This window comes from Microdochium trichocladiopsis, assembly GCF_020744255.1.
Source record: "Microdochium trichocladiopsis strain MPI-CAGE-CH-0230 chromosome Unknown B0I36scaffold_1, whole genome shotgun sequence".
In the NCBI taxonomy this organism is placed as follows: domain Eukaryota; kingdom Fungi; phylum Ascomycota; class Sordariomycetes; order Xylariales; family Microdochiaceae; genus Microdochium; species Microdochium trichocladiopsis.
This window is the reverse complement of record NW_025763544.1, coordinates 299,639-325,504: the sequence shown is the minus strand read 5'-3', so window position 1 is coordinate 325,504 and position 25,866 is coordinate 299,639. Positions and strand designations below refer to the sequence as shown.

The following is a 25,866-nucleotide window of genomic DNA, read 5'->3' as shown; positions in this document are numbered from 1 at the left end:
GATTTAAGTGCCCACCCTCGGCTTGAGTACCCTGGTCACGTATTTTTCGGGGTACTTGGTCGCTAGTCACAGGCAAGTGCCCTTTCATTGCTGCACTGATTCGACAGATCGACAAGCTGGCGATGCATCCCTGTAGATGGTAGTGCATTTTCATTGCCATGCAGCTGCCAAATGGCACTAGGGTACATCTCCAAGAAATGACTGAACTATGCAAAACTACCAGAGAAACCCTTCCTGCAGCGGTCCGCACAGGGGAAGTATACACGCTCATTGGCTTGCCTCATCACCCACTCATCCCATCAACCACCACCTCCCCAGCGTGGTGGGCATGGTTTCCAAGATTTGAAGGCACGATTGTCACGTCCACCTTCAGGCAGCTCAACTTTGGCCAACAGCAGAAGCAGCACACACACACACACACACACCCTACTTGCATGAAGTATGTACGCGTGCAGTTACCAGCACCACGGTACTGGGGACCAATCGTATAAGCGTACTCATCAACCACTCCCGTCCACAGCACCCCTCTCGCATGCGGCTTCGCCCCCAAGGCCTCCTCCAGCAGGGCCTGACTCGATCTGACATGGTCCCTGGCCAGCGGGGCCTCCTCCACACTCGCCTCCGTAGAGGTAGGGAGGAGTGTCTGCCCCGGTGAGGCTGGAGCTCGCTGCTGGAAACCGACCGAACTTCTCGCCTCGTCAGCAAACACCACCACCACCACTGACACACACCCGCGTGAACCCTTGCGAGCCACCACCACCACCACCACCACCCTTGGCCAGTCGTAATTACTGCGTGGCTCGCTGGAAACGAATCCCTTTCGACATCCATTAGCAGGACCACAGCATGACATGGGGAAAATGCAAAGCACGCCCCCAAAGCCACGGGCGTTTCTCCTTGCGGCAATGATATCCCACGCGCCCATTCCTTGAACAAAAGGCAGCGAGTAGTACAGTGCCAGGAAGCTCACAGCACGTCTTGAATGACCAAACCAACCAAAACAACCATAACCACCAAACCTCGGCCAAGAGAAAAAAACGCCAATCACCATTGCAGGTTGCCCGCGTTTCTGGCGCGCGCACACGTGCATTTACGTATAATGCACACTGGGAACTCGGATGTGCGCGCGTCCACGACGACATGCCTTTTTCATACTTGCGCGTTTCTGCGGCTCTAGGTGTTCTTGTGACATGCCGCATGTTCCCCACATGTAGTGATCTGGTTGACATTGTCGCGTGCGGGGGTGTACAGCTGTGTGTGGTGTGAGATGTTGCATATAATGTTGTTGCACAAGGGGAGGGATGGGCTTGGTAGGTGGTCCCAGATTTCACGAGTTCCTTGGATCAAGACTGGAAAGTAGCAGTCGGTCAAGCTCTCGCACGATTCGTCTGCCCTGCCAGCTTCTCGCTCGAGGGTCTGCAAGTGTCACTATCGGCACTCAATGGTATGCTTGGGGATTTATGGCGACCTAGGTAGGTAAAGTTTTGCTCCTGGTCTCTCAGGGGGTCGTTGGTATAATCCAAGCAGCCGCGAAGCCAATGCCAGTTCTGCCAGTCCATGATAAAACCTTGAATCACTGGAGTCAAGCAATGTTCGCATCACGTGTGTTTGTTTCGTTGTAACCATCATTGTAACATTAAGAAATACTGTTCTGGCGTCTGAAAACCCATCCCTCGTAGCTTCCTCCAAGAGGAAAAACAAAAAAAATCATGAACACCCTCGTAGAGTAAGTACGATACAATTTTCCTCATCCCGTCTTGTTGAATCATACAAGGTTGCAAGCTGACTTGTACAACCCCTCATCCACTTCCAAATGTGACGAGAATTGCTTGCGATCAAGGGTCACCGAGTGACTGGGTGACGCATTGATCCAGGTCGAACATGAGCGATCCGCCATAAATGTCATGATAAGAGGAGTGTCTTAAAAGCTAAGCTCGAGACGAGACGAGACGAGCTTAGTAGACGACGCCGGCAGGAGTCTGGCAGAGGATGCCCTGTCCGAGGAGGGGCAGGATGCAGCAGCGAGCGCGCTGTCCGGCAGTGGCACAGGTGGACTGGAAGTTGGCCGGGTCGGTGACGACGGCGGGCGGGTTGGCGCAGTCGAGGTCGGCGACGCCCAGAACGTCGGTGGCACAGCACAGAGGTGTGTCGTACAGGCCCGAGCACGGGTCGTAGGGGACCTGGCGGGACTCCATGGTGGGCGCGGCGAGGACGGAGCTCGCGGCAGCGAAGAGGGACGCGATGGCGAAGGTGGTCTTCATCTTGACTGGTTTTGTGAGGGAGTTTTGATAAGGAGGTGTTCTTGTCTCAAAGTTGCGAGTGTGCGAAGTGTTTGTGCAGATTGTGTGATGATGAGGATGATCAAAGGCTTTTCTAGACTCGAGACTATGGGAGACAGCCCGACTTTTATATCAATTCCGGCTCATCATAAAGCTCATGACGACCTATCGAGACCTCCCTGCAATGGTCTCCAGGCATGACGATGGCCCCGAGGCAATGGGAGCCGGGCGCATCTCCGCAGGGTCTGGTCTGAGCAACGTCTACCACAGTATTGTGGCGTCAGGGGAAATGCCCTGTTGACCACTGCGATTGGACAATTGGAACCACGGGTGTACTGCCCGGTTTGGCTAGCATTGACACTGACGAGTGTTCATCTCCTAGAAGGGTCGGCGGTGATGTCGATCCAAGCAACAAAGGCACTGCGTGGGTTCCCTCACGGACTGCGGACTCAGGGCTTGAGCTTGCCCGATGGCATGGCGTGGGCAGGGAGGGAGGCAAGAAGTGGAGCGAGGACAAAAACAAGGCATGGATGAGAGATGCCCTCTCGTCTGTAGATTCAGCCTGCGGAGCAATCGGACGTCAAGGATGTCACTGCCGCTATCCAGGCTGACGTCCATCTTAGTAGGCCCATTAATGACCGATCGACAGAGGGCAGGCATGAATTCCACGAGGCCGTGTTGATTCGTGGTTGGTCCACGGCTGATTGCAGCGGCGAGAGGCTTCAGGCCGCTGAGACTCACAGACTGTTGTGCTTCTCGGATTGGGTTTTGCTGTGTCACGTCGACTGCATCATCGCTCGGACTTGCAAGGGCTAAGCCGGGCAACATCCGCCTCGCTCTGTGCTCGACTTGTAACACCCCCAGGGCTCGGCTCGAGCCATGATGTGTCCAGGAAACTCGCACGTCACAACCTCCTTCCTTGTTTCCGTGTCTCTATTGGCATTCTTGAATCGATGTGGAAGTTTCCATTGAGCGAACAGATCTTCCTGCAGACTCGACACTATTCTAACCTGCCTGCGTGCTCTGACATCTGCAGAGTATGCCAAGGGCAAAAACCCATCACCACGCACAGCAACAGCAGATGCGATGACCCTGGACCCTGCCAGGTACGAAAGTTCCGGTTTTGTGGGGGTGGATCAACGAGAAGTTGTGTGTACAGCGCAACTTGGAGCACTGAAGGTCCAGCCCATTGCGTGCGTCATGCAGTATGCACCCAGGGTTGAGCGAGCCTCATTTCGTCTCAAAGAGCGGCTGTCGGGGACATGCAACCAGGGCCCAGTAGGCCTCCGATCGACGGCTGTGGCGACTGCTTAAGGCACGGCAAAGTGCTTTTTGCTGGGAGCGAATTGTCGCCAGGTCGCCATTCGACTCGTGTTCGGTGCGTACCTAGGTAGCGATGACGATCTCTTTCCGAACCCCTGCAGCCAGCGGAGTGTGGCACAAGAACATGGTGTGAAACCGTTGGAACTTGTGAGAGTAGTCCACCGGCGCCAGGCAAGTGACGTTGACTAAGTACGCTAAGTACCGAGCTGCCAGGGCTCGCTCCGGCCAGTAGTGCGCTGTTGCACGGACGGGCCAGCACACATACTCCGTACATACCCCTGGCAGACGACCATGGTCTCAGATCGGAAAGTGTTGCCGGGGTGCGTTGCCCAGTGAGAGCATCCTCGTTACCAGCAATGGTGGCCGTTCCCTACCTATATGATCACTCTTTAGCTTCCGATCTGGATGCCAACTTGCGAATCGATATTACCCTGCACCTTGGCTGTTCCGGTCAATTCACTCCGGGACTAGTTGCAGGCTGTTTCCACCTGACAACCGCTAGAAGACTGTGTGGGCCACTCTCACAAGTGGTGGCATAGTCGCCTATGTACCTTACGGTATCCAGCCTCAACGACGTCCATGTGGCAAGTTGTGGCTGGCTGCGGGGTGGCCAAATGCGACGCTGAGGGTCGATCGTCATCGACTCATCCACCACTGATGTCGAACATTGTGAGTATGGGCGCCGGAGTAGTGCGCACCAAGTGGAAGGCGGCAAGTAGCGAGGTGTGGCTCGCTCACGAAAGGGTCGTCAGGCACTTGGCCACACCACAAGGTGCGGGCTCGGGGCGGCGGAGAATCCAGGGAGGGGCGAGTGCGCTCCCCGTACGATTTTGAGCCGAAATAGCCATGTTTGGCTGGGTACTGCTAGCAAGGGTGGCACGACGATCCCTCTGTTTGGGTCATTGTCGGGAAGTGCCCAGAAAGTTGGCAACGGCGACGTCAATGGCCATCACCTGGTTGGGGTGGGGACAAGGGTTTTGGAGATTTTGCCCCTGCCAACAAGCGCTATAGTCGGCAAATTATACGGTTCCAGGGGGTCTGGTGGTGACGGAGACATCAGCCGGGCTCCCGTGAATTGTGAGTAAATCGTCATAAACAACGTCGTGTCAATGGTCATAACTCGACATCTCTTATACCATCCACGGACGAGCCGATGCTGTGTTGCAGTCTGACGCCTAACATAGTAGTCGGATTCTTCAGCGTCAGGCTTCGTACGCGGATTCACGGCGGCGACTGTCCTGTGCAGGGTCTCCAGCCTAAATCGCTTACGGCAGTGACGGTGACCAGTGGTTCGAACCCGCTTGCTGTGGCGGTCACACTCGTCTATCCAGTTGCATCGGAAACTCGGGCTGCACAGACGACTGTAACAATAAGCCTGTGACCAGATAAGTCATCGCTGGCACATGTCAAAGCAGCTGCTCCTTATCAACGATGCATGGCGCAGAATGGGAACGGATCACCGCATGTTGAAGCAAAGTGTGATTGTGAACATGTGATAGGTAGTTTCGGAGCACGGGTCTGTTCTGTTAGCTGTCGAAGCGCAGAGGGAACGACAAGTGTTTGATTGGTAGTTGTGACAGAGCCCGTTCTTAGCTATGGTGGAGATAATTTGCACCAGAAGAGAGTGGTATCCATGCCTTCAACCAAATCTGGTGGGCATTCTCCAAGTGCAAAACTGTTTCGGCCTGGTAAATGTACAGAATGCGCCCTTGTCTAGCACTGGGATATCTAGTAAGCTCTATCTTCCACATAGCCGAAAGAGTCCCTGCCGGCACGAGCGAGGCGGATTTAAGCATAGAAGTTGACAGTCTGAGAGAATGGTTAGTGAAATTGTCCACATCAAATGATGGTTTCAGGCGAGTATGACGAACCTCCTTCTTCTTGGCCTGCACCTCGGTGATGGCGTCCACGTAGTGCTCGTGTCCAATCTTGTTCTTGCCCATCCGCAGAGCGATCATACCAGCTTCGACACAGACGGCCTTGAGCATAGCGCCGCCAAACTCATCTGTGCTACGCGCCAACTCGTTCCAGTTCACCCCATCGTCGACCGTCATCTTCCGAGAATGAATCCGCATGATTTGAGCTCTGGCTTCCTCATTCGGAAGAGGGAACTCGATCTTCCTATCGAGACGTCCTGAACGAAGCAGGGCAGGGTCTAGCACATCGACACGATTCGTGGCCGCAAGGACCTTGATCCGGTCGTCTGACGCAAAGCCGTCCAGCTGGTTGAGCAGCTCCAACATTGTCCGCTGGACCTCTCTGTCACCGCTCTTTTCGCTATCGAAACGTTTCGTGCCCACGGCATCGAGTTCGTCGATGAAGATGATCGCGGGCGCCTTCTCCTTGGCAAGAGCGAACGCATCTCGCACAAGCTTGGCACCGTCACCGATGAACATCTGCACGAGCTGGGGGCCGGCAAGCTTGAGGAAAGTCGCGTCCGTTTGGGCAGCACAGGCACGCGCAAGGAGCGTCTTGCCAGTACCAGGGGGTCCGTACATCAGCGCACCTGTTTTCAAACGCTCAGTCAGCCCAGGAATACACAATACGCCAAGACCATGCTTGGTAAGCGCTTACCCTTTGGAGCCTTGATTCCAATCTTTTTGAACCGCTCGGCCTCCTTCATGGGCCACACGATAGCTTCGACGAGCTCTTCTATTTGTTTATCAAGCCCACCGACATCGGTGTACTTCTCTGTGGGCTTCTCGTCGACTTCCATAGCCTTCACTCTGCTGTCGTACTCAGCAGGCAGTGTATCGAGAATCAGGTATGAATCCTTGTTCACGCCGATGAGATCACCGGGTCTGAGAGTGGCTGGGTCTACGAGACCGATAAGAGGCAGGAAGATAGTTTGTCTTGTCGAAGTCTTGATGACCGCGGATTTGCCCACTCTAGTAGCATCGAGGTCGATGTTGGCTCCTTCCTCGGACGACTCGGCGGTTGGGTCAAGATCGAGAAGCTCGACGACGTTGCCGACAAGATAGGGTAGTTGCCTAGGATAAGGTCAGATGATGGTCACGGACAGCAGGGCTGCGTAGGTGAACGCCTGGTGAGCCTCCCAGTCAGGACGGCCCGCAACCTACCTGTTGTTTGCAATCTTCTCCATATTCTCCTTGATTTTCTCGCCCATGGTCGCCTTCTCGTGTGATAACCTTTGGAACTCGCTCTTCATGATTCGGGCGTCGTTTTCCAACAACCGTTTCCGCATCTGGAGGTCTTGTGTGCTCAGGCTGAGGATCTCCTCGTCGAGAATCTCCTCCTCCTCAGGCTCGGCGTCCTCCATCTCTGCATCATCGCCTCCAGCTTTGGTAGCACCGGCACTAGCTGCGTCGCCCTTGCCATTCTTCTTGGGGTCTTTGTCGTCATCGGAGCCCCGTCGAGCGGTGGCGCCCGAGTCTTGTGTGCTCGACATGCTGTGTGCCTGAAACGGGTTGGGTCTCTCAGACGTGTATCTGTAGCCACGAGGTCTTCAGAAATCGAGCTGGAGCTGCGGAAGATCAGACACGGTTGTCTTCGCTTGGTAGGCTGGTTGTGTTGGGATGTGTGCGTTGGTGGGACGCTTCAAGGTCGTGGTGAGCTTGCAGCAACATGACAACGTCCATCCGGCATGGCTCGGTGGGGACCTTGCTTGCACGCGGTCGCCGCAAGCGCAGGCAGGGACGCATTGCGTTGCCTCAAGCTAGAGCCTTATGCACTTAAGCCGCGCCTCTATGCACTTATCAAGAATTTTGCAAGGCCTTTGGTGGGGTAGCAGCAAGCTGCTCCGGGCTGGACCCATCCATGAGCTTAGGTAACACAGCCGGAGTCGCGTCATCATCAAGTGATGCTTAAAGCTCTCAGGAAGATGACCTGTAGACACACTGAATGCAGCTGTTGTGACTTCCTGCTTCAAGATAGCATTGTTGTCACACCTCTTCTCCTCTGTAACCTGGCATCGAAATAGTGCCTCAGCCTTGATACCCCGCGGGTCTGAGTCGAGAGAGGCCAACCCTGTGTAAATCAGCCGGCTACTGCAGTCATCCTGGCTGGGTTTTTATGGTCAAAGGCACCGGCGCCATTGTCGGGCAGCTCGAGCGATGCGAGCACGAACATGACTGAAGCATCTGCCCAGGCCAGGCTCACGCCACAGTTCTGCTTCTCCACCGTTGCCTTGAGAGGTGAGATGCTTAAGTGTAGGCTTCCTGCTAGCAGCACACGGATCTAACACCCGCGCAACCAGATTTTCTGCGTCTCTCCCGAAGTACGGTAGACGACTCCATCACGCAGAGCCTCAATGCTCTAGTCACGCCTGCCAAGGCTGGGTTCGATCCCCGGTCTACCGCCTCGAGAGCGCCTCATGGGCCTCGGCAGCCCATAGGCGCGGCAGCGTGCGAAGATTTCAAGGGCAAAGTCCTGTTTCCGTCCTGGCAGAGTCGATCGGATGTCCTTACGTACTGCTCGCTTGTTGCAACGAGCCCAGATCCGGACGACCCGGAGATCGCTTTGCGAGCCTCCGAGACGGAGAAGAACCGAGACCGGATAGTCGACGAGCGACTTGATCCGTACTCGGCGCGGTTCTTCCCCAGAGAGGCGCGGACGGAGCAGTTGGCGAACCTGATGCGGCAGGAACGAGGCGTGGAGAAGATTGTTCGATCGCGGACTTGGGCAGTGCTGGGTGAGCGGTGCGGAACTTCTCCAATTGACGCCGAGCAGGCACTCGACACATGGAGGCGCGAGCAGCAGAAGTCGAGCCCTCAACGCGAACTGGGGACCTAGTTGAAAGTGCAGAGGTGGGTTTAATGGTTTAGGGGGTTCATCAGCATGGCGTTGTGTTGTTTCTAGTCTAGAACTAGTTATTACCACTCTTTCTGTACGATAAGATGGCATAGCATGGAATCAGTGTACAGATATCCCAATCCATTTATTTCAATGAAGGACTGGCAAGACGTGTTTGATATTAGGAAGAATGCATAAGTACCCAAGGTACGTAGGTGTGGCCCGACTCAGACATGGAGTGGTCTGCAAAAGCCAGAGACACCAGCTGTGACCAATCTGAGGTAGTCTTTCACGAAGCCGGATAATTGTCGGTCAGGCTGGTTTGTGTTTCAGCACGACGCCCATTCAAGTATTGACTCGACATTCTGTGCTTTGGGCCGCAATGTTCATTCAATTGGGTTTTCTACCGTCATACCCTTTGGTTGTCTCGTAAATCAACTCGGCGTGCCCGCTGAGCCCATGCACAAGTTTGACCCGCCTGGAAGGTGCCCCTCCTCCCGTTCGGCCCACGACCTGACCTGACCCTGCCGTGCTGCGAGGTATGCCCCACGTAGTTCTGGCCACTAAGCACGGCTTCGAGAACCGCACTCCGGGCACATTCTCTGTCCCCAGATCAAGGCACACGTGCGTCACCGACGGTAGCATCGCTGGCCAGCAAATACGAGGCGTCACCCTCACGACCGCAACGGCCCTTTCCCACCCGACGAGTCGCTTTGTTCCCGACGGCGTAGGAGCCGCACCTACTGCCCGCCATGCCACAGCCTCTCAGCGCCAAGGAGAGCTCGCTCTTCCGCCAGGTCATCCGCAACTATGAAGACAAACAGTACAAGAGAGGCCTCAAGGCTGCCGAGCAGATTCTCAAGAAGAACCCCAAGCATGGTGATACCATGGCCATGAAGGCGCTGATCCTCAATCAGCAGGGCAAGACGGAAGAGGCCTTCGCGCTTGGCAAGGAAGCCCTGACGGCCGACATGAAGTCGCATATCTGCTGGCACGTCTACGGTCTGCTCTACCGACACCAGAAGAATTTCGAGGAGGCAATCAAGGCATACAAGTTTGCACTGAGACTGGAGCCGGAGTCTGCGCAGATCCAGCGTGACCTGGCCCTGCTTCAGGCGCAGATGCGGGACTACCAGGGCTACATTCAGAGCCGGACAGCAATGCTACAGGCCCGACCGCAGGTCCGACAGAATTGGAGTGCTCTAGCCATTGCCCACCATCTGGCTGGTGACCTGGCGCAAGCCGAGAAGGTGCTGACGTCGTACGAGGAGTCGCTGAAGACGCCTCCCTCCAAGACCGATCTGGAGCATTCCGAAGCGCTGAAGTACAAGAACTACATCATTGCTGAGACTGGCGACTACCAGAGGGCACTGGATCACCTCGAGACAATAGCCAAGAGCGGTCTGGATCGGTTGTATGTGCTGGAACGCCGTGCGGAGTATCTGTACAAATTGGGCAAGAAGGAGGATGCCGCCAAGGCCTACCGCGCACTGCTGGAGAGAAACCCAGACCACGCCGAGTACTACAACAAACTCGTTGAGGTGCTCGACTTGCCTGCCGACGACCAGGCTGCAAAGAAAGCGGTCTACGACGAATATGCCACCAAGTTCCCTCGTGCAGATGCGCCAAAGCGGCTGCCGTTGGACTTCCTCGCTGGTATGTAGACAACCTTGGTAATCGTAATGTCTCAGTCTAATCGCGTCACAGAGGATGATTTCGAGGAGGCCGCCGATTCATATCTCACCTACATGCTCGATCGGGGAGTTCCGTCGACATTCGCTAACCTTAAGCACCTCTACAAGGATGCCAACAAGAAGGAGACACTTGAGTCGCTCGCACTCGATTACCTCGAGACGAAGGAGAAGGAGAGTACAGAGAAGACTGCCAGCAGCGACTTTAAGGGCGAGACCGCCGCCCTGTACTTCCTCGCTCAGCACTACAACTACCACCCGTCACGAGACCTCACCAAGGCGCTGGAGTATGCTGAGAAAGGTATTTCGTTGATGCCGAAGAACGTTGAGTTCCACATGACGAAGGCGCGGATATTCAAGCACCAGGGCAACACCCAAAAAGCCTCGGAGATCATGGATCAAGCGCGGAACCTCGATCTAAAGGACAGATACATCAACTCGAAATCAGTCAAGTACATGCTTCGCAACAACGAGAACGAGAAGGCGCTCAAGACGTTTGCTCTCTTCACAAGAAGCGATTCGCCGAACGGACCGTTGGCTGAGCTGATAGACATGCAATGCATGTGGTTCTTGAGCGAAGATGGCGAGGCCTACGTACGACGCGGAGATGTTGCGCTTGCCCTCAAGAGATTCCACACCATCTACAACATCTTTGATGTTTGGCAGGAGGATCAATTCGACTTCCACAGCTTCTCATTGCGGAAGGGACAGCTTGCAGCTTACATGGATATGATTCGGTGGGAGGACAAGCTGCGCGAGCACCCAATCTATACGCGCGCAGCTCTCGACGCCATTGCCCTGTACATCAGCATGCACGATGGCAGGTCGGCCACAAATGGTGTCAACGGATCAGCAGATGACGAGGCCGAAGCCGAGCGGAAGAAGGCTGTGAAGAAGGCTCGCAAAGATGCCCAGAAAGCGGAGAGAGACGCGGCTGAGAAGGCAAGCAAGCAGGACCCAAACAAGGCCAAGGCAGCCACTGGCGAGCCAGTCAAGAAGGACGACGATCCGTACGGGGAGAAACTTGCTGCAACGACGCAACCTCTGGTGGAAGCCACCAAATTCCTCACGCCTATCCTTGAGCATAGCCCCAAAAACATCGATGGCCAGATCGCAGGATTTGAGGTCTATCTTCGCAGGGGTAAGTGTTTTCCTTTCGGCGCTGCCTCAATCTGGAGCAATCACTGACATGGTCACAGAGAAATATGTCCTTGCTTTGGGATGCCTCAATGCGGCTCTTGCTCTCGATGCCAGCAACCCAAGCGTGCACGAGCAGACGGTGCGCTTCCGCACCACCATCAACACCAAGCTTGATTCACTACCTGCCCAGGTTGCGGAAGTGATCAAGTCTGAATTCAAGGCACTCGATACCAACGTCGACCTGAAGCAATACAACACCGAGTTTCTTGCCAAGCACAAGGAGAGCGCCCTGCACGTCATCGCGGCGGCCCGCACTGCGAAGCTGCTGGGAGAAGATACCGCCAAGGCTGAGAAGGCGCTGGCCAGCGTCCTCGACCTTGAGAGTGTGGAGCATGACCAGGCGCTCGAGGCATATGCAATCCTGCGTAACTGGCGCAGCTCAGAGGCCGAGCCGTTCAAGGCTGCGGCTCATAAGAAGTGGCCAGAGGTCACAATGTTCGCTTAAGCGTTCCCGGGTCAGAAAACTGAAGGCCCGCAACCATGCAGCCCTACGACCTACAGACGAACAAAAGGACGGTTTTGGCGGTTTTGGGTATACATAGTGAAACCATACTCATGACAGCATCTATTCAGTGCATTTGTTTGGTGCAGGGCATCTGGAAGCCTGTCACATTGGTGGTCATAAAAAGTCTAGGTAGACGGAAGAAAAAAGCATATTGTCTCTACAGAGTTTGGATGCCGTGCTTCGCAATTCCTCCTTAGTATTGTGCACCGATGCAATCGAACCTAAGCAGCCTGGAAGAAGTTGTTGAAAGTGCCACGCCTCACCTTGCTGGGACGCACAAGTCAGGTAATATGGGAATTCCAGGACGCGGAACGACCGTGAAAGTATGTCAAGCGTGAGCAATCTTCGGCCAAAGCCAGTTTTAAGCCTCGCATCATAGCACAGATTAGCGAAGAACGATGCGAGCTTCGCCTGCGCGATGCTCTACCATCATCATCCATTGAGCAAACCGTTATGTAACTGTGAAAAACATGCAAGCCAAAAACAATCGATGAGGAGCAAAAAAAGAAAAAACCCAAGTAGAGAGAGATAGGACAAAAGAAAAGATTGAAATGCGACCAGCACGGGACTCGAACCCGCAACCTTTGCCAGACAGAGCCGGAAAGCAACGCGCTACCATTGCGCCAACCGGCCGATTTTATGATGAAGGAGATGGTGCTTAGCAATGTACATGAAAGGTCTGACATTCCGCACAGTTTTAGTTAGCTAGGGCGTGGATCAACTGGTAGATGCTTTCGATCGTCGCGGAATAAGATGGAAATAGGATGCTGAAGAGAGGCGTCAAGGAATCTTGTGTGTAGAACTTGCCCATGCCTCTGCTTCATTTCATTTTTGTTTTGCACACGGTTTGAGGTTGAGGAATTCCGTCAGAGTTTGCAGAGATGTTAGTCTCCGTTGCTACACAATCAATTCTATGTAAAAGATTTTGTAAAGCTCCTGGCGACAAACTAATTATTGCGTTTAGGTCTGCCATGGGCATTACTAACCCCCCTCTTCGAGAGCACCGTTCGTACAAAATAATGCGAACTTTTGTGAAGCTTGATTTGGACATGGAACAAGGTTGACAACATCGCCTTCTGACGTGAGAGGCTGGCCACCATCCAGGATGGGTTCTCGTCTTAGAGAAGTGGCCATTTGTGTCCGTACTGACTTTTGAAATTCGACACATTGCAACTCCGGAATCGGGACAGGGTTGTTGTATAAGCGAATGGCATTGTCAATGTCTCGTTATGTACTCTCAGGCACCCACTAGCATGCTTCCATATTGATCTAAGCCACCAGAGCCGACTCCATAGCACTCTCATGAAAGCTTCCTGCAAACTCTCCATCCTCGTTAACTTCCTCTCCACGTTTCAGCAGAACGCTCCGAAATCACCACCAACCCGTACTGCCTTTTATATCTCAGTCTGAATTCAAAGGTACACAAACTCTCGCCCAATCACCACCAAGGGACAAGGACCTACCGATGGCAAACGGAGTCTGAGGAGGGCTTTATCCAGCTTAGCTGACGATGCAGCAGCACTTCTTCGAGGGCCACTCGCAGTCCTCGCCCGTCATGTGCGAGAAGCCGCGCGTGCCGCAGTAGTCCTCGCACTTGCCGGACCAGGTGGACGAGCAGGAGCTCGGGTAGAAGCAGTTGTCGCGCTCGGCGATGGTGTCGGTGCCGGTGCCGGTGCTCCCGGAGGGGGCCGCCGTGACCATGGAGGTGGTGGCAGCGAGGGCAGAGGTGATGAGCGTGGCGAAGGAGGTCTTCATTTTGATGAATCGGGGTTGTTGTTGGTTGTAAAAGTGTATGAATAATTGGCTTGGTGGTGTGTGTGAGGGAGTGATAGTTGTGGTTGTGAGTATGGTTGTGCTGGTTGAGTTGTTCCATTGTTCTGTGATGGGCTGGAGTTCCAGGCATATTTATATTCAACCCTTGTGCCTGTTTTGGTCATCAACATGGATGTTGATGATGCCTCCGGGTTCTCGTATCTCGTGAAATGATCGTTGTGACGATCCTTCTGTTATTTGCTTCGTCCTGTCGATCAAGGAAATGAAGTTCTCGCCACGATACTGTACAGACCAGCGGCTGCGACATGAGTTGGGCCTATCCTCACGCTCGACACAGCCATGAATCAACCACTGGGATAGCTGAGCTCTGTGCATGGTCAGATCTTTACTTGTATTGGGAGATGAAGGCCATTCCGTGTTTTCATGCGTGATTGCCATGATGTTATCTTATGGGAGATCATCAGGTCTTTTTTTGCTCAGCTGCGAAAATCCCCCACAGGATCTGTTTATAGCTGATGCTCTGGTCCCACGGATTGCGGTGTGATTCGCTAGAGGTGCTTTGTCTAATTCGAGATCCTCCGCAGAATACTATCTCGCCATTGGCAGTGAGTTTTCAGGGTCCTTGCCTCCCCAACTGAATGACACACGCAGATCAATCGGGCGGATTACCCCGTGATCGACCCTGGATGCACAAGATGGCCCCGACAACCGATCGGTGCCGTTCTTGCGTGTCCTACCGAGACTGTCCGTCTGCCCGGCCTGTGTGCATTCGAAAAAGTCCCTACGTGTCTCATTTAGCACAAAGGTACCGCAGATCATGGTGTGAAGTATACAGGCCTGAGCGCTCCAGATTTTATTTTGGAGAGAAAACAACGCCCATAGCAACGAATTTTGACAAATCATATACTTGATTATCCTCGTCTTTCTGTACGCGAAGAATATGGCCACCCTTGAAGGACAAGCAAGAGAAAGTCGGGACTCCGTTGGGTTCGATGGTGAGTGCAGCTGAGGACCCCAGTCCAGCCCCCAAAATAGTACATAAAGTGAGGCGCGCGATGTCTTATCCCGCCGCATGCTCGGCATGTCGATCGATCGGATTGGCAGGCACTGCCCGTGCCCTGCAGATCATTCAGCCTTGTCTCCCCCCTGAAGGGCGTGTTCCGGGGTAATTCGTCTCCGTTTCTCACCCGTCCGCTGTACTTGGCGAACATTATCCTGTGGCTCCTACTCACGGCCCTGACTTCTTTTTCTTTTCTTTTTTGGGTGGAATTGATAGGCAAGCGATCCCCTTCTATGTCACATATTATCATCTGCAACTCGGGAAACGGACTTGGCGTCTGCGAAACGAAACGCCACCCTCTTGCTACCAGACAGCCACGCATTCATTCGGCGGCATTCTCAGCATTCATCCTTGCATCTCCGTGGCTGACTTTAATTCGTCCTTCCCAAAGGTGCTTCGGCTGTACCCAAGGATTTCACGAGTCATGGGCCCCAAGAAGCCAGTGTCTTCAACTTTGCCCCTTGATGCGCCAGAGTGCGGGGATTCCTTTAATATTATTATTTGTCGACCGTGATGTTTGTTGTATTCTATATTTAGCCATGGAGCAACAATACATGTAGCAAGTGGTAGTAATGATACAGCCATCCTCAGCCGGTCATCATGACGGCAATTCTGTACCGCCACCACGCTGGACTGGAATTCCATTCTCGGCAAGCTTGCGCCCTTTGCCGTCATATGTGGTGAGGCTGAACGCCTCAAAATCGTTCTTGTCATGGAAGTCGTCCTCCAGAAGTTCCATGTTAGACAAGCAGCCTTGTCCTGACTTTGGCCATGATGGAGGCACAGAGTCTGTAGACGACTCCCTGGTGGCCTGTAGTGTGTGGAACGATTCGGTGGCTGCGCCGGATAGTTTTCCATTTGTCTTTCCATTATCTGGTGTTGAGAATTTTCGCGAGTATTGAGTGGGGGCCTTTGGGCTCATGTCTGACGGTGTGCTGCGCCCATTTGTGATTTGTGATGCAAGTACTGTCGAACCGCGCTTGCCATTATCGTTTGGCGGAAATATGGGTAGATCGGGATGAAGCTCAAGGCTGTACATGACCAAGTTGACGAGCTGTGTCGCTGGTAAACTGTTTAGATATGTCCGGCGCTACGAAGACGTACATTAGTAGGCCATGGCAGGTGCATGTGTTTCAGTGAGCGACGACCAACCTGATCTGCAGTCTTTGCTGCCCAACTGGTGCCTCGAAACCCATCTACCGTCTTCTTCTTGGCCAAATGCCTCTCTCTTTTCGCCATGCATTTGCTACAAAACCATGATCGGGATTCGTCGCTAACGAATTCGTCGTCGATGTACGGGTCGTGGCAGAGCTGATGCCAGCACAGATTGCATCCATCACAGAAGACCACCTGATTCTTGAACGGACTGAGACCCCTTGTACACACTTTGCACAGAGCCTGCTCCGCAGTTCGTTTTCCCCAGTGCTTTCGTTTCGACTGGTTCTGCTGTGTAGCTGCGACCTGCGCAGCTGCGACCGTCGCTGGGTTGTACGTGGTAGGCTTCAGGATCTGGCGTCCAGACTTGGTCGTGGTTGCTAGTGGTGAGGCTTCTAGGGGCTTGCTGCTTGTCGTGGGGGTTCCATTCTGGGAAACACTGAGAATGCTAGGGGATTCCATGCTGCCCTCTTTCTTGGCCCGCTTACGTTTCTGCGACGTCCGTGGTGTTCTATCTGGCGTCGTTCTGACAGGGCTGGCTGCTTCAGGGCCCTCAGGAGGAGGTGGCTTCGGGAGTGGTAAGGTCCGGGCCGTGGTCGTCTTGATGGCCGCAGCTTTACCGAGAGAAGGGGTGCGCAGCTGGAAGGCATCATTCATAGGCAAGCTAGCGGCTGTCTCCTGCTGGGACTTTGGGGGAGTCGGTAGGGGCATCGTCAGGGATGTGTTCATGTTCATAACGAGCCGTCGCTTAGCATCTTGAAACGCTGATGGCTCGATATCCCGGGAGAGTGCTGAGGCAGAGGACAAGGCCGAGCTGAAACTTCCGGGCTTGCCTATGCGCTGCAGTATCATCTGTGTGGCCGCCGAGAACTGAGGCACGTAGTGTGGTCGCGGAGTGGAGCTTGATGTGCCGCTGGCACCAAAGGCGCTGCTGGTCGGCGCAGGAGCCGTCACGGAGCCATTGTTCGCTCCCGGATCCGATGTCATCCCAGACTCACCCGTACGAGATGCCTGGCTGGGCTGCTCCATCGCATGTATTGGTGCTGCCACAGTCAGTCGTCCAAGGTGGTCAGTTCAGGAGCGTCGGTGGCGTTCCGGGCGGGTCGTGAAAGTTCGGCTCCGTCCGTGGACGTCTACGGAGCATCCGCTGACAAGCTTCCGGCGGGGCAATGGATTGTTTCCGAGTCCTCTGCCGGTTTGGGTGTCACGGGTAGCACGAGGCCCATTGCTTCTGAACTTTCGGGGCCCTCTTGGTTCATGGAGCATTCAAGTTGGCGTGCCATGAGCGGACGGAGGAGGAGGATGAGCCTCGTAACTTTCACGTGATCGGAGACCCACTTGTCCGGGTGGATCTCTCCACCTCCGGCAGGAGCGACCTTTGTCCCCCATGCTGTTCGTTCCTGATCTGATTGTCGAAGGCACCAGTCAGGACTTTTCATTGCAGTCCAAATCACTTAGTTACGCGAAGGAAAGACAAGTGAGGCTTCATTAATCTGACCCTGATAATAGCAGAGGACGCCATAATCGCCTTGGGACATGGGCCTGTCGCCTTGAGCTGACTGCACCGACACCAACAGCTAGACAAGAGCCAAAGGCGGGAGGCGAGCTGCTCGATACCGAGCTTGACACAACCAGAGAACAGACCGTCTACGAGGGACGATTGACGAGATGTGAGGAATCTCGGAACCCGAGCCGGCTGCGTGTCGGTATGGCGTTCCGATACAAGATTTTGAATGGTTCGGCCTGGACGCAGACGCCGAGTAGCGAGGAGCCACTTACACCATATCGACGACAAGGCTCGACGGTTGAACAAAGAACAGCAATTGTGGCGTCCGTCAACGTCAATCAAATGCCACGGCAGCGCTTAATCAGCCACTTTGGTGGTGAAGATCCAGAGGATAGCTGGTGAGATATGCATCGAGCCGAATCTTGGTTCAGGCGAAACGCTGCCGACAGTCCATTTGGGACAAGATCAGTCGACCTTGTTCGACGATGCTTTGGGTAGAGACAAACCTTGAGCCAAAACCTTGGGGGGCGGGAGAGGCTCAATGGTGGGGCAGACCCGTGGGCTCGGGACAGGCCGCCACAGATGCACTGATGGCAGGTGAGTGGCCGCAGTGAACCCTGAAAATCCCCGTGGCAAGTCTTGTGTGCTTCTGGTCGGCAACGACGGCAGCCATTGACTATGATATACTTATATTCGTCCCCTTTTCCTGTTGTTGTTGTTGTTGTTGTTGTTGTCTGTAGTTCTGCCAGGGATGTCAATGTCGATACCTGCAGCCGAGCACGTTACTTGCATGCACAACCGCTTCTGACGCCATCGAACCTGCCAAGCACACAATCGCCCAAGAGGCCTTTTCAATCAGCAGTTGATACGACAGCGTCAGCGCCAACACCATCGCACCTGGACACCAGGGCATGAGCTGCGAGATTGTTGTTCATCCGAGCTCCACCATTCATCCGATATCGATGCAGTGCACTCATCCTTTCAAGTATTGAAAGGCTCGGCATACACAAGATCGGCGATGGTGCAATCCTCCCAAACAGCGACCACCTTTGGCGTCCCCGCTTCTCTGTAGCTATCTAAGATGAGGGATCGAACTATTGCGTCTCTGACGCCAGAACAGCTTTCCCGGAAGCGAGCAATGGACAGAGCCAACCAGAGGGAATCCCGGTATGGCTCTTGTGGCCCGCGGAACTTGTCTTTGGTAGTCGAGAGTAGTGATTGACAGGAGCTCTTGCTTTTGACAGAAGTATCCGCCGTACGAGAATCGCCAGTCTCGAACGAGAAGTTGCGAGCTTGAAAAAGCGTCTCGATGCGGCCCGCTGTGAGGTCCGCAGACTTCAGGACAAGGACAACAACGTCCGTAGCACAGTCCATGAATCAATCCGGACAATTCAGCGGGCTCTCTTGGCCCCGACTTACGGGTCAAGCAGGGAGGCAGCACCCACACATCTTGTGGCGTCAATAGAGTCGACAATCGTCGATTCAGCCACTGCCGATTTTTTACCAAGTCCAGCGTCCTCGCTCGCGAGCGGTGGTGCTGGCGTGCAACCAGAACAGAAGATCTTTTGGACTAGGCAACCGTCCAGATCGCCGACCATTGAGATAGAACCAATCCCCTCTGCCGTGGCTTTTCCTCAGGAGGACCAGGCACTCGCGCTTTCGTGGCCTGCTGATCAGCCTTTAGACGCCGGCATTCTAGGAGATGGCGATATGTGCAGTTCGTATTCCTATCCCTGCCATATGACGTTGAGTTTGTGTCTACAGTCACTAACACGTGCATAGTGACTGAATTCGAGTATAGCGGCCTCTTCCCCGAACCACTGATCCCGGCCATGTTTTCCACGATTACTGAGGAGCAGCGATCCGAATGTGAGCAGGAGGCAGCTGTCAACACGAAACAGCCACACCCATGGGAGCGCGTGCCGCAGTATACAAAACCTGGCGCCAAGATCGAGGCTGTCCTCCTTGGTATTGTCAACTCTCGACAGCAACACATGAGCAAGAACCAGCTCGAGGAGCTGGCTCGGCCAACCTTCCCAGCCATCTCGTCCCTGCTCAACCCGGAGCCAGATAGTGCCGTCGATCCCATCACAAATGCGATTGGCACTTTTGGTCAGTTCACCATGAGGGCTCCTGGCGTGCCCGAGAGAGTGGCAGGCATGTATCTGATGTGTAACTACGTTCGCGTACGTGTTTAGACCACAATGGGCCGTCCTTCTTTTGCTGCCTGACTAACATGACACGGGCAGTGGCTACTAAATCCATGCAAAAAGACGTTTGAGCAGATGCCTGCATTCCTGCGCCCGACAGAAACGCAATTGTTCACGCCTCATCCCATATGGATGGACATTGTGCCATGGCATGTCTCCCCGCCCAGCCCTGTCCTGCACCCCTTCCTCCCATCACCCCTGACCCACGGACACATCGCTAATGCGACGAATTTTTGGCAGGCCCGAAGTCAGGGACCTCCTCATCACGAACCTCGGCACCTCGGACTCGGAGGACTACCGAATCCTCGCGGCCCCCAACGTCTCGCTCAACTGGCCGTACCCCGTAAGCGACATATACACGGGCGCCTCGGCGCGCGAGATGCGCATCAGCAGGGTCTTTGAGCGGCATGTGCATGACTTGCGCAACCACACCCTCAACGCGCGCCTGGCCGAGACGTTTACGTGGCTGGAGCCGTGGATGGCGAAGCAACCACCACCACCTCCTTCTCCTGCTCCTCCTTCTCCTGCTCCTCCTTCTCCTGCTCCTCCTTCTCCTGCTCCTCCTCCTCCTCCTTTTGTCCAGGCCCCTTAATAATTCGCAAGGACTACGGCATTGGTAAAGAGTTCGCAAGCGCAGATCGTGAGTGCGTAACTGTGGAAGAGAGGCCACGAGCGAATTTTGTAGACTAAGCTGTCACTCCTCGTATTCCGGTCGTGTCTGGATATCAGCGCAGTTTGGGAGATGCGTCTGACTTCGCGTGCAAAGTCGGGAGAATAGGGTCTTGCTGGTGAACACAAGCCTGCCAGCCTATTCCCACCATGTTCATGCCCAATATGCTGATATTACAGTCTTCCATGGTCCGTGGACGCTCGATCCATATGACCTCTGGACCTTGTGAAGCACATAGCCGCGTCTTTTCTGCCGTTGAACAGCGCGGGCAGCATTTTTGAATCGGACTTCGTCGTTCGACGATATGGCCCGTGTGCATGATTTCTCAGAAGATCTTTGAGATCCCCTAAGGGAGATCTATTGATGGAAATACGTATATGTGAGCTCCTCCCCTGTCGCAGGTGTGGCGGCGCGCACCACGTACCTCGATCCTAAGTGCCTTGCGCCATGCTCTTCAACTCAACCCTAGGCCCGTTAGAACCACCACATATTGAAAATCAGAGACCGTAAAGAAGGGTGTCCGGATCGGCGTTGTGCATTCATGCCTTGTGTCACATTTTTTTTTTTCACTCTTTTCCCAAGCTCTGTTATCCGTGCGACCATGCGCAATGTACTGCAAAGCCAGCCCTGTGTAGTGCAGGGGTGCGCAACATCCCGCGCCAATCAGGGACCAGCCCTGTGGCTCGATTCGGCTAGCGGCAAGAGCCTCAGAATTGACCTCCACGAAGGAAAAGTTAAACACCAAGAAACAAAGTGAGAAGGGGATCCCTTGGCGGAAATGATATCTAGGTTATTCTTGTTCTTGAGTCTAAATTTGCAATTGTAACATTCTCATGTCTTTCGTTCAGGCGTCGATACACGGATCAAGGTCATGATTCGTCATTGACGAGCCTGGTATTGCCGACAACGTCCACGCGGAAGGGAGCTTCCGGGGTTTTAGACACAGCAAGCAGATGAACAAATAAACCGAATCGGGCAGGGTAATCTTGAATGACGCACGGCAGAATAAAATTTCAACACCCGCTACCCCTGTCGCTTATGCCTCTGCTGCACCTGGCGAGACGCACGTGGCAGGAGCATGATACACGCGAGATGGCTTGTGTGAGCGACAGCCTCCAGTCTCAAAGACATCATGTGTGGGGTTCTCCGGTTTTCAGTCTTTCTTTGGCAGTGGCCGCGGCTTGATGAGGACAGCTGAGTTTTTCTAGTCTCGGAGAGAAGTCTCCAAGAAAGGCACTGTGCTTCTACCGGAGCCAATAGAAAGCGACCAGTTTGACCAAAGAAGCTCCATGAGTCAGACGAAGCAAAGACTCATCTTTCCAACCATGGGCTTTCCACGTACTTGAGGACAAACACCAGACAGGATCAGTGCTTTGCGGATGACGAGGGAGTCATACTACATGATGCGTCACAACTCATGCCTTGTGAAGCGCCAGAGTTCTTGACGTGCGGCAGCAGATTTTGCACATTACCCAATAGCTAACTCTGCAGGCCAATGTCGAGCACTGGCAGAGGGAATAGTCGGAGGGTGCCGAGGAAGTGGGCGTTGTCAAAAACTGGCGCGATATGGACAATTTGCGGCAGAGTCTGCGGGACCACGTCATTCGCTGGAGACTTTTGAGTTGGTTGACGGGGGCAGAGAGTGGGCCTGGAGGACCCTTGTCCCCAGAATCGCTGGCGGGGCTTCTTTTCTGGTTTGCCTCGAAAAATGGCCCATTCCACTGCGGGGGCGCGGAGTTGCTGCGTACAGTGTAGGTCCCAACCTGGCGCGATGACGAGTGCTGGATGATCCTCGACTATGTTGTGGGAAAATAGCCCTCATGAACAAGGGTTTTCTGCCGGGACGGTATGCGCATCGTCGATGGATCCAGGCAGCATGGCAGGAGCACTCGGCCAGCGACGATGGCTGCGCCGCGGAAGGGTGAGACATGCGGGAGAGGATGCTAGTGGCTGCATGTCCAGTCATCGCAAAACGCCAATCGACGTCTCGCAGCAGGGGTTTCCCATCCCTCCAGCCTGGGCGCTGCACCTCCTGCCACACCCAACACTGCTTAGCTGACATTGAGCATCAAAGTGGGAGCGGCCGAGACGCCACGCACAGGATGCCATTGTAGTAGGCCACTACCGGATTTGCACACATGGATGGCTACGAGGGACTTGCGTCGTCGAGCACAGCCTTGTCCGAGGGCTACGTGATGGTTTGGCCCATGGCGTGCGTGACTCTGTGGGTACTGGCTGGTCAAAGTGGGCTGTTTCATGGCATGCCGCCCAGAAATGCTAATGACAACCGCCTGCTCCTTTGTGGGTGCGATGGCGTGTCCGCCCCTCATTGTGCTGCATAGTTGTGGCTTCATTCAATCTCGGGCGGCTGGCCAGAGCCGCGGCCATGACAGGAGAAACGCACTGCCCGTATAAATTGCCGGCGGAATAGCAGCAATGCGGCCCAACGAGCAGATGGAAACATTCAGTGCGAGTCGGTTGCCGTTCAAGGCATTGTTTTCGCGGAGACATGTCTCGGCTGGAGGGGTGGGAGAAGTGTCGAAATGGCGGTGACTGGGAGCTGCGAATGCTAAGAGGCGTCGTCTCAGGCACAGAGGGCGAATGGGAGGGCAGCGGGCGAGCAGCCTCGTGCAGATAGGATACCTTAGGGAGCTGACGTGGTGGGGATGGCACTTGGGAATGGGGAGACTGGTGTGCAGCTGCAAGAAAGACGTCCGCGATGGAGATGATCGGAGCATGCAGCCCAGCAAAACCCCCCGCCCAGTGCTTTCCGCACTTACCACAGTGGCAGGTGTTGCAGGTGCGAGTGGGCGTCGGACGGCGACGGAGCAGCGAGTGCTGGGGTCGGGTCAGGTCAGGCCAATGCGGTGCTGGCGTACCTTACCCAGCAAGGGGGCCGTTGCCAGCAACCCGTCCCAGAAAAAAAGTTTGGATATGCGCTACAGCCATTTTTTCTCGGGCCTCACTCGACCCCCTCCCTTCTCTTCCTCCTTCTCCCCAGCACCCGCCCGCCCACCCGCACGCACCACAGACAACGAAGTCGCCCTACCCCTCTCTCGGAGCATACACCAATACAACTTCGTCGAGCAAAATGCCTTCGGCCGTCGCTGAGCTGTAAACACCCACTGCGGGGCGTGGCACCCTCACGCCTCGTAGTCCGTCAGCTCCTTGCGCATCTTTCAATCTGATCCGACCTCGACGAAGTTTTACCAGGCTTTCGCTGCTCCTGCTCCCTCTGCTCACTGCACAGGGTGGCTGGAAGCCTCGACTCGATACAATTTACTGCATATCACGCCCTCTCAACCTGCTCCTGGGCAACGTCTTGTCAATTTCGCCGTACTGAGCACCTCCGTATACATCACATTCCGCCCACTACGCATTCGTACTATGCAACTCGATATAACTACCACAACAATTTGAGTGACTAGAGAACGTCCTCATTGACACAAACCATCCACACCCAGAGATTGTTCTCGCAAGTATCACATCAAGACTGCTCAGCCATAGGCAACTTGGCTCAGTCTCCAAGCAACAAAGGCGATAGTAACGACCAACACAAGAAGACAAGGAGGAAAACTACTGTACTTCTTCTCAATAAGCCTCAGCCTCGAGACAATATGCCTGCATACAAGAAGGTGTCCAAGGGCATCAAGCGCCAGCCCACAACCCCTGTCAAAGGCAAAGCGCCTGTTCGACGGAGAGCATCCGATGTCTCCTCATCTTCGTCCCTCGATCTGTCCGACGAAGATGGCTATTCTGATCTTGACGACCTCACATCTGACGAGGACGACGAGGAAGATGTAGAGGCGGCTGAGGAGGAGCACATTATTCAGAGCTCACCTCAGCCGACAGAAGAAGATGAGGAAGGAGACGACGAAGCTGGCGATGCCGAAGACGAAGAGGAGGAAGATGATGACGACGATGATGACGAGGAAGAAGACAACGATCCTGTCGAAAGCGCTAGTTGGGATGGCATCTTGTCCGATGTTGACGTGGACGAGTTGAACCAGGACGAGACGGATACTCTCTCCTTGGGCAATGACTCGGCTGTCGAACGAAGAGTCCGCTTCGATGTTCCTGATTCCTCTGATGGCGACTCAACCGAAACGGATGAGGACGTTGTGAATCGTGACTTCTTCCCGGACATTTTTGTGCCTCAGAGTTCGCTCGACCCGGGGTTCCGCCGCGAGATCGAGCGCGACCACGATGACGACAACAACTCCGATTCAGGCTTCTGGGACTTTCACAGCCACGACTTCTCCAATCACCACGATTCGCCGTTTGACGACAATGTCTCGACTGATATTGAGGCTGTCCTCCAGTCCCTTCAAGAAGATGATGACAGTACACCTGTCGCCACTCCCATGAACCGCCATGAGAGCTCTACAGCCCAATCAAGCCTGATGCCATCACCAGAAATGGACGATGACACTTCGCTCGATGGTTATCAGAGTAAGCTATTTGCTGATGCAGGTTCTTACGTTCGCGCTCTACTAACACGGAAGCTACAGCCGATGGCGATACGACAGAAGAGGAAGATGACATGGATGCTAGGCCTGTGCGACCTAAAACTGCGAGAGAATTAGCCGAAGAGGACTCAGACTCCGAAGTGGTCACCATCATCAGAGCGCGCCGAGGCCAACCTCGCGTGGGACGGTTCACTCTGGATAACCCTCGGAAGAAGCCCATTGCTATCGTCAACCCCAAGACGGGCAAGATGATGATCTTCACCCCACAAGGCGGCCGCAATGGAGGGCTCGATCTGTCGCCTGAGCAATTCAACTTCCAATGGTTCGAGGCGGAGCCGCAATCATCACCCATGGTCAATTCCGGCAACATGATGATGAGCGCCATGGTTTCGTCCAACACATTTGGCGACTTTATGAACACACAAGCCATTGGACCGGAGGAGGCTTTCTTCTCTCTTCCGCCAGACACGAACTACCTCGACGACAGCGGTGGCGAGCATGACCAGGAAGACGAGGAGAAGCACTTGCAACTGGAAGACTTCATCGACTTCGACGACGAGTTTGAAGGTCTTTCTGGCGACGAAGGCGCAGGGGACAATGAAGACCCGATATTGTGTACGCCGAACTCCATGGGTCGCCCTGCTACAGGATCAAGCGACATGACATCTCTGCTTGACCATTTTGAGGCAAACGCCGACCTTGTTGGCGCCTTCCGCCGCGACCAAGCGAACCATCAGCTCATCAGCCGTAGTAAGGCGACACGGGAGTCCCTCGCCTTTTCTGGACCGTACTACGAGGGAACGCTTCGTGGCATCAAAGACGGCCGCATTGCAAGCACCAATGTACCCATATCACCCCTCAGGAAGCAGAGGAGAACATCCGAGCTCGCCAGCAGCCCACTCAACACCGTTAACCAGAAGCGGAAGGCGTCCTCACAGCAAGACTGGGGCCACAAACGCCAGCGGAGCATGCCCGATGTGAATGTGCTCACCCTATAAGTCACCAGTCTCGCATACTTGGGAGTCACCACACACGCCACACCTCAGCAAACTCGCACAGAGTACGAGTACAAGAGCTGCAATCACTACATCTGCTCACTGCTAGCCCCCAAAAGACGCCAATGGACGGCATGCCCTACTAACACGGACATCCCTGGCCATGCGCACTTTCCTTTTATCTCATACTGTCAGAGTTTCCTATCCTGTCCAGCCTTTGTTGATTGTCAATACATCTATCTCATGTTAATCGCTTTCGATACTTTGCGGTCGACTC

General features: G+C 54.4%; 9 protein-coding genes and 1 non-coding gene across 10 annotated transcripts; 5 read left to right on the top strand and 5 right to left on the bottom strand.

The window, feature by feature from the left end:
* Nucleotides 1–1,870: 1,870 nt before the first annotated feature.
* B0I36DRAFT_938 (fungal hydrophobin-domain-containing protein) lies at nt 1,871–2,410 on the bottom strand. The gene has a single exon (XM_046163617.1). The coding sequence runs from the start codon at nt 2,259–2,261 to the stop codon at nt 1,956–1,958; it is 306 nt and encodes a 101-aa protein (XP_046017717.1). The 5' UTR covers nt 2,262–2,410; the 3' UTR covers nt 1,871–1,955.
* Nucleotides 2,411–5,186: 2,776 nt separating this feature from the next.
* B0I36DRAFT_916 (P-loop containing nucleoside triphosphate hydrolase protein) lies at nt 5,187–7,216 on the bottom strand. The gene is made up of 4 exons (XM_046163579.1): nt 6,683–7,216; nt 6,177–6,592; nt 5,474–6,108; nt 5,187–5,411 (listed from the first exon to the last, which is right to left on the bottom strand). The coding sequence occupies exons 1-4, from the start codon at nt 7,009–7,011 to the stop codon at nt 5,391–5,393; spliced, it is 1,401 nt and encodes a 466-aa protein (XP_046017716.1). The 5' UTR covers nt 7,012–7,216; the 3' UTR covers nt 5,187–5,390.
* Nucleotides 7,217–7,423: 207 nt separating this feature from the next.
* On the top strand, nt 7,424–8,510 carry B0I36DRAFT_426303 (caffeine-induced death protein 2). Its single transcript, XM_046162388.1, has 2 exons — nt 7,424–7,756; nt 7,819–8,510. The coding sequence occupies exons 1-2, from the start codon at nt 7,690–7,692 to the stop codon at nt 8,352–8,354; spliced, it is 603 nt and encodes a 200-aa protein (XP_046017715.1). The 5' UTR covers nt 7,424–7,689; the 3' UTR covers nt 8,355–8,510.
* A 444-nt stretch (nt 8,511–8,954) lies between these two features.
* Nucleotides 8,955–11,982, top strand: B0I36DRAFT_279925 (NMDA receptor-regulated protein 1-domain-containing protein). The gene is made up of 3 exons (XM_046151461.1): nt 8,955–10,010; nt 10,062–11,186; nt 11,245–11,982. The coding sequence occupies exons 1-3, from the start codon at nt 9,107–9,109 to the stop codon at nt 11,688–11,690; spliced, it is 2,475 nt and encodes an 824-aa protein (XP_046017714.1). The 5' UTR covers nt 8,955–9,106; the 3' UTR covers nt 11,691–11,982.
* Nucleotides 11,983–12,304: 322 nt separating this feature from the next.
* On the bottom strand, nt 12,305–12,383 carry B0I36DRAFT_t2. Its single transcript has one exon. It is a non-coding gene; the product is annotated as a tRNA-Arg (tRNA).
* Nucleotides 12,384–13,144: 761 nt separating this feature from the next.
* Nucleotides 13,145–13,505, bottom strand: B0I36DRAFT_357058 (uncharacterized protein; the record flags this gene model as incomplete). The annotated part of the gene is made up of 2 exons (XM_046157740.1): nt 13,145–13,156; nt 13,260–13,505. The coding sequence occupies 2 exons, from the start codon at nt 13,503–13,505 to the stop codon at nt 13,145–13,147; spliced, it is 258 nt and encodes an 85-aa protein (XP_046017713.1).
* Nucleotides 13,506–14,961: 1,456 nt separating this feature from the next.
* Nucleotides 14,962–17,014, bottom strand: B0I36DRAFT_309043 (uncharacterized protein). The gene is made up of 2 exons (XM_046152083.1): nt 15,736–17,014; nt 14,962–15,673 (listed from the first exon to the last, which is right to left on the bottom strand). Exons 1-2 carry the CDS (start codon nt 16,765–16,767, stop codon nt 15,182–15,184), a joined length of 1,524 nt encoding a protein of 507 aa, XP_046017712.1. The 5' UTR covers nt 16,768–17,014; the 3' UTR covers nt 14,962–15,181.
* Nucleotides 17,015–17,785: 771 nt separating this feature from the next.
* B0I36DRAFT_890 (uncharacterized protein) lies at nt 17,786–18,243 on the top strand. The gene has a single exon (XM_046163526.1). It carries the CDS (start codon nt 17,924–17,926, stop codon nt 18,158–18,160), a length of 237 nt encoding a protein of 78 aa, XP_046017711.1. The 5' UTR covers nt 17,786–17,923; the 3' UTR covers nt 18,161–18,243.
* B0I36DRAFT_891 (uncharacterized protein) lies at nt 18,244–20,114 on the top strand. Its single transcript, XM_046163531.1, has 5 exons — nt 18,244–18,412; nt 18,490–18,962; nt 19,028–19,431; nt 19,495–19,604; nt 19,696–20,114. Exons 1-5 carry the CDS (start codon nt 18,327–18,329, stop codon nt 20,045–20,047), a joined length of 1,425 nt encoding a protein of 474 aa, XP_046017710.1. The 5' UTR covers nt 18,244–18,326; the 3' UTR covers nt 20,048–20,114.
* A 3,628-nt stretch (nt 20,115–23,742) lies between these two features.
* On the top strand, nt 23,743–25,592 carry B0I36DRAFT_343515 (uncharacterized protein; the record flags this gene model as incomplete). The annotated part of the gene is made up of 2 exons (XM_046156168.1): nt 23,743–24,577; nt 24,637–25,592. The coding sequence occupies 2 exons, from the start codon at nt 23,743–23,745 to the stop codon at nt 25,590–25,592; spliced, it is 1,791 nt and encodes a 596-aa protein (XP_046017709.1).
* Between the last annotated feature and the right edge of the window lie 274 nt (nt 25,593–25,866).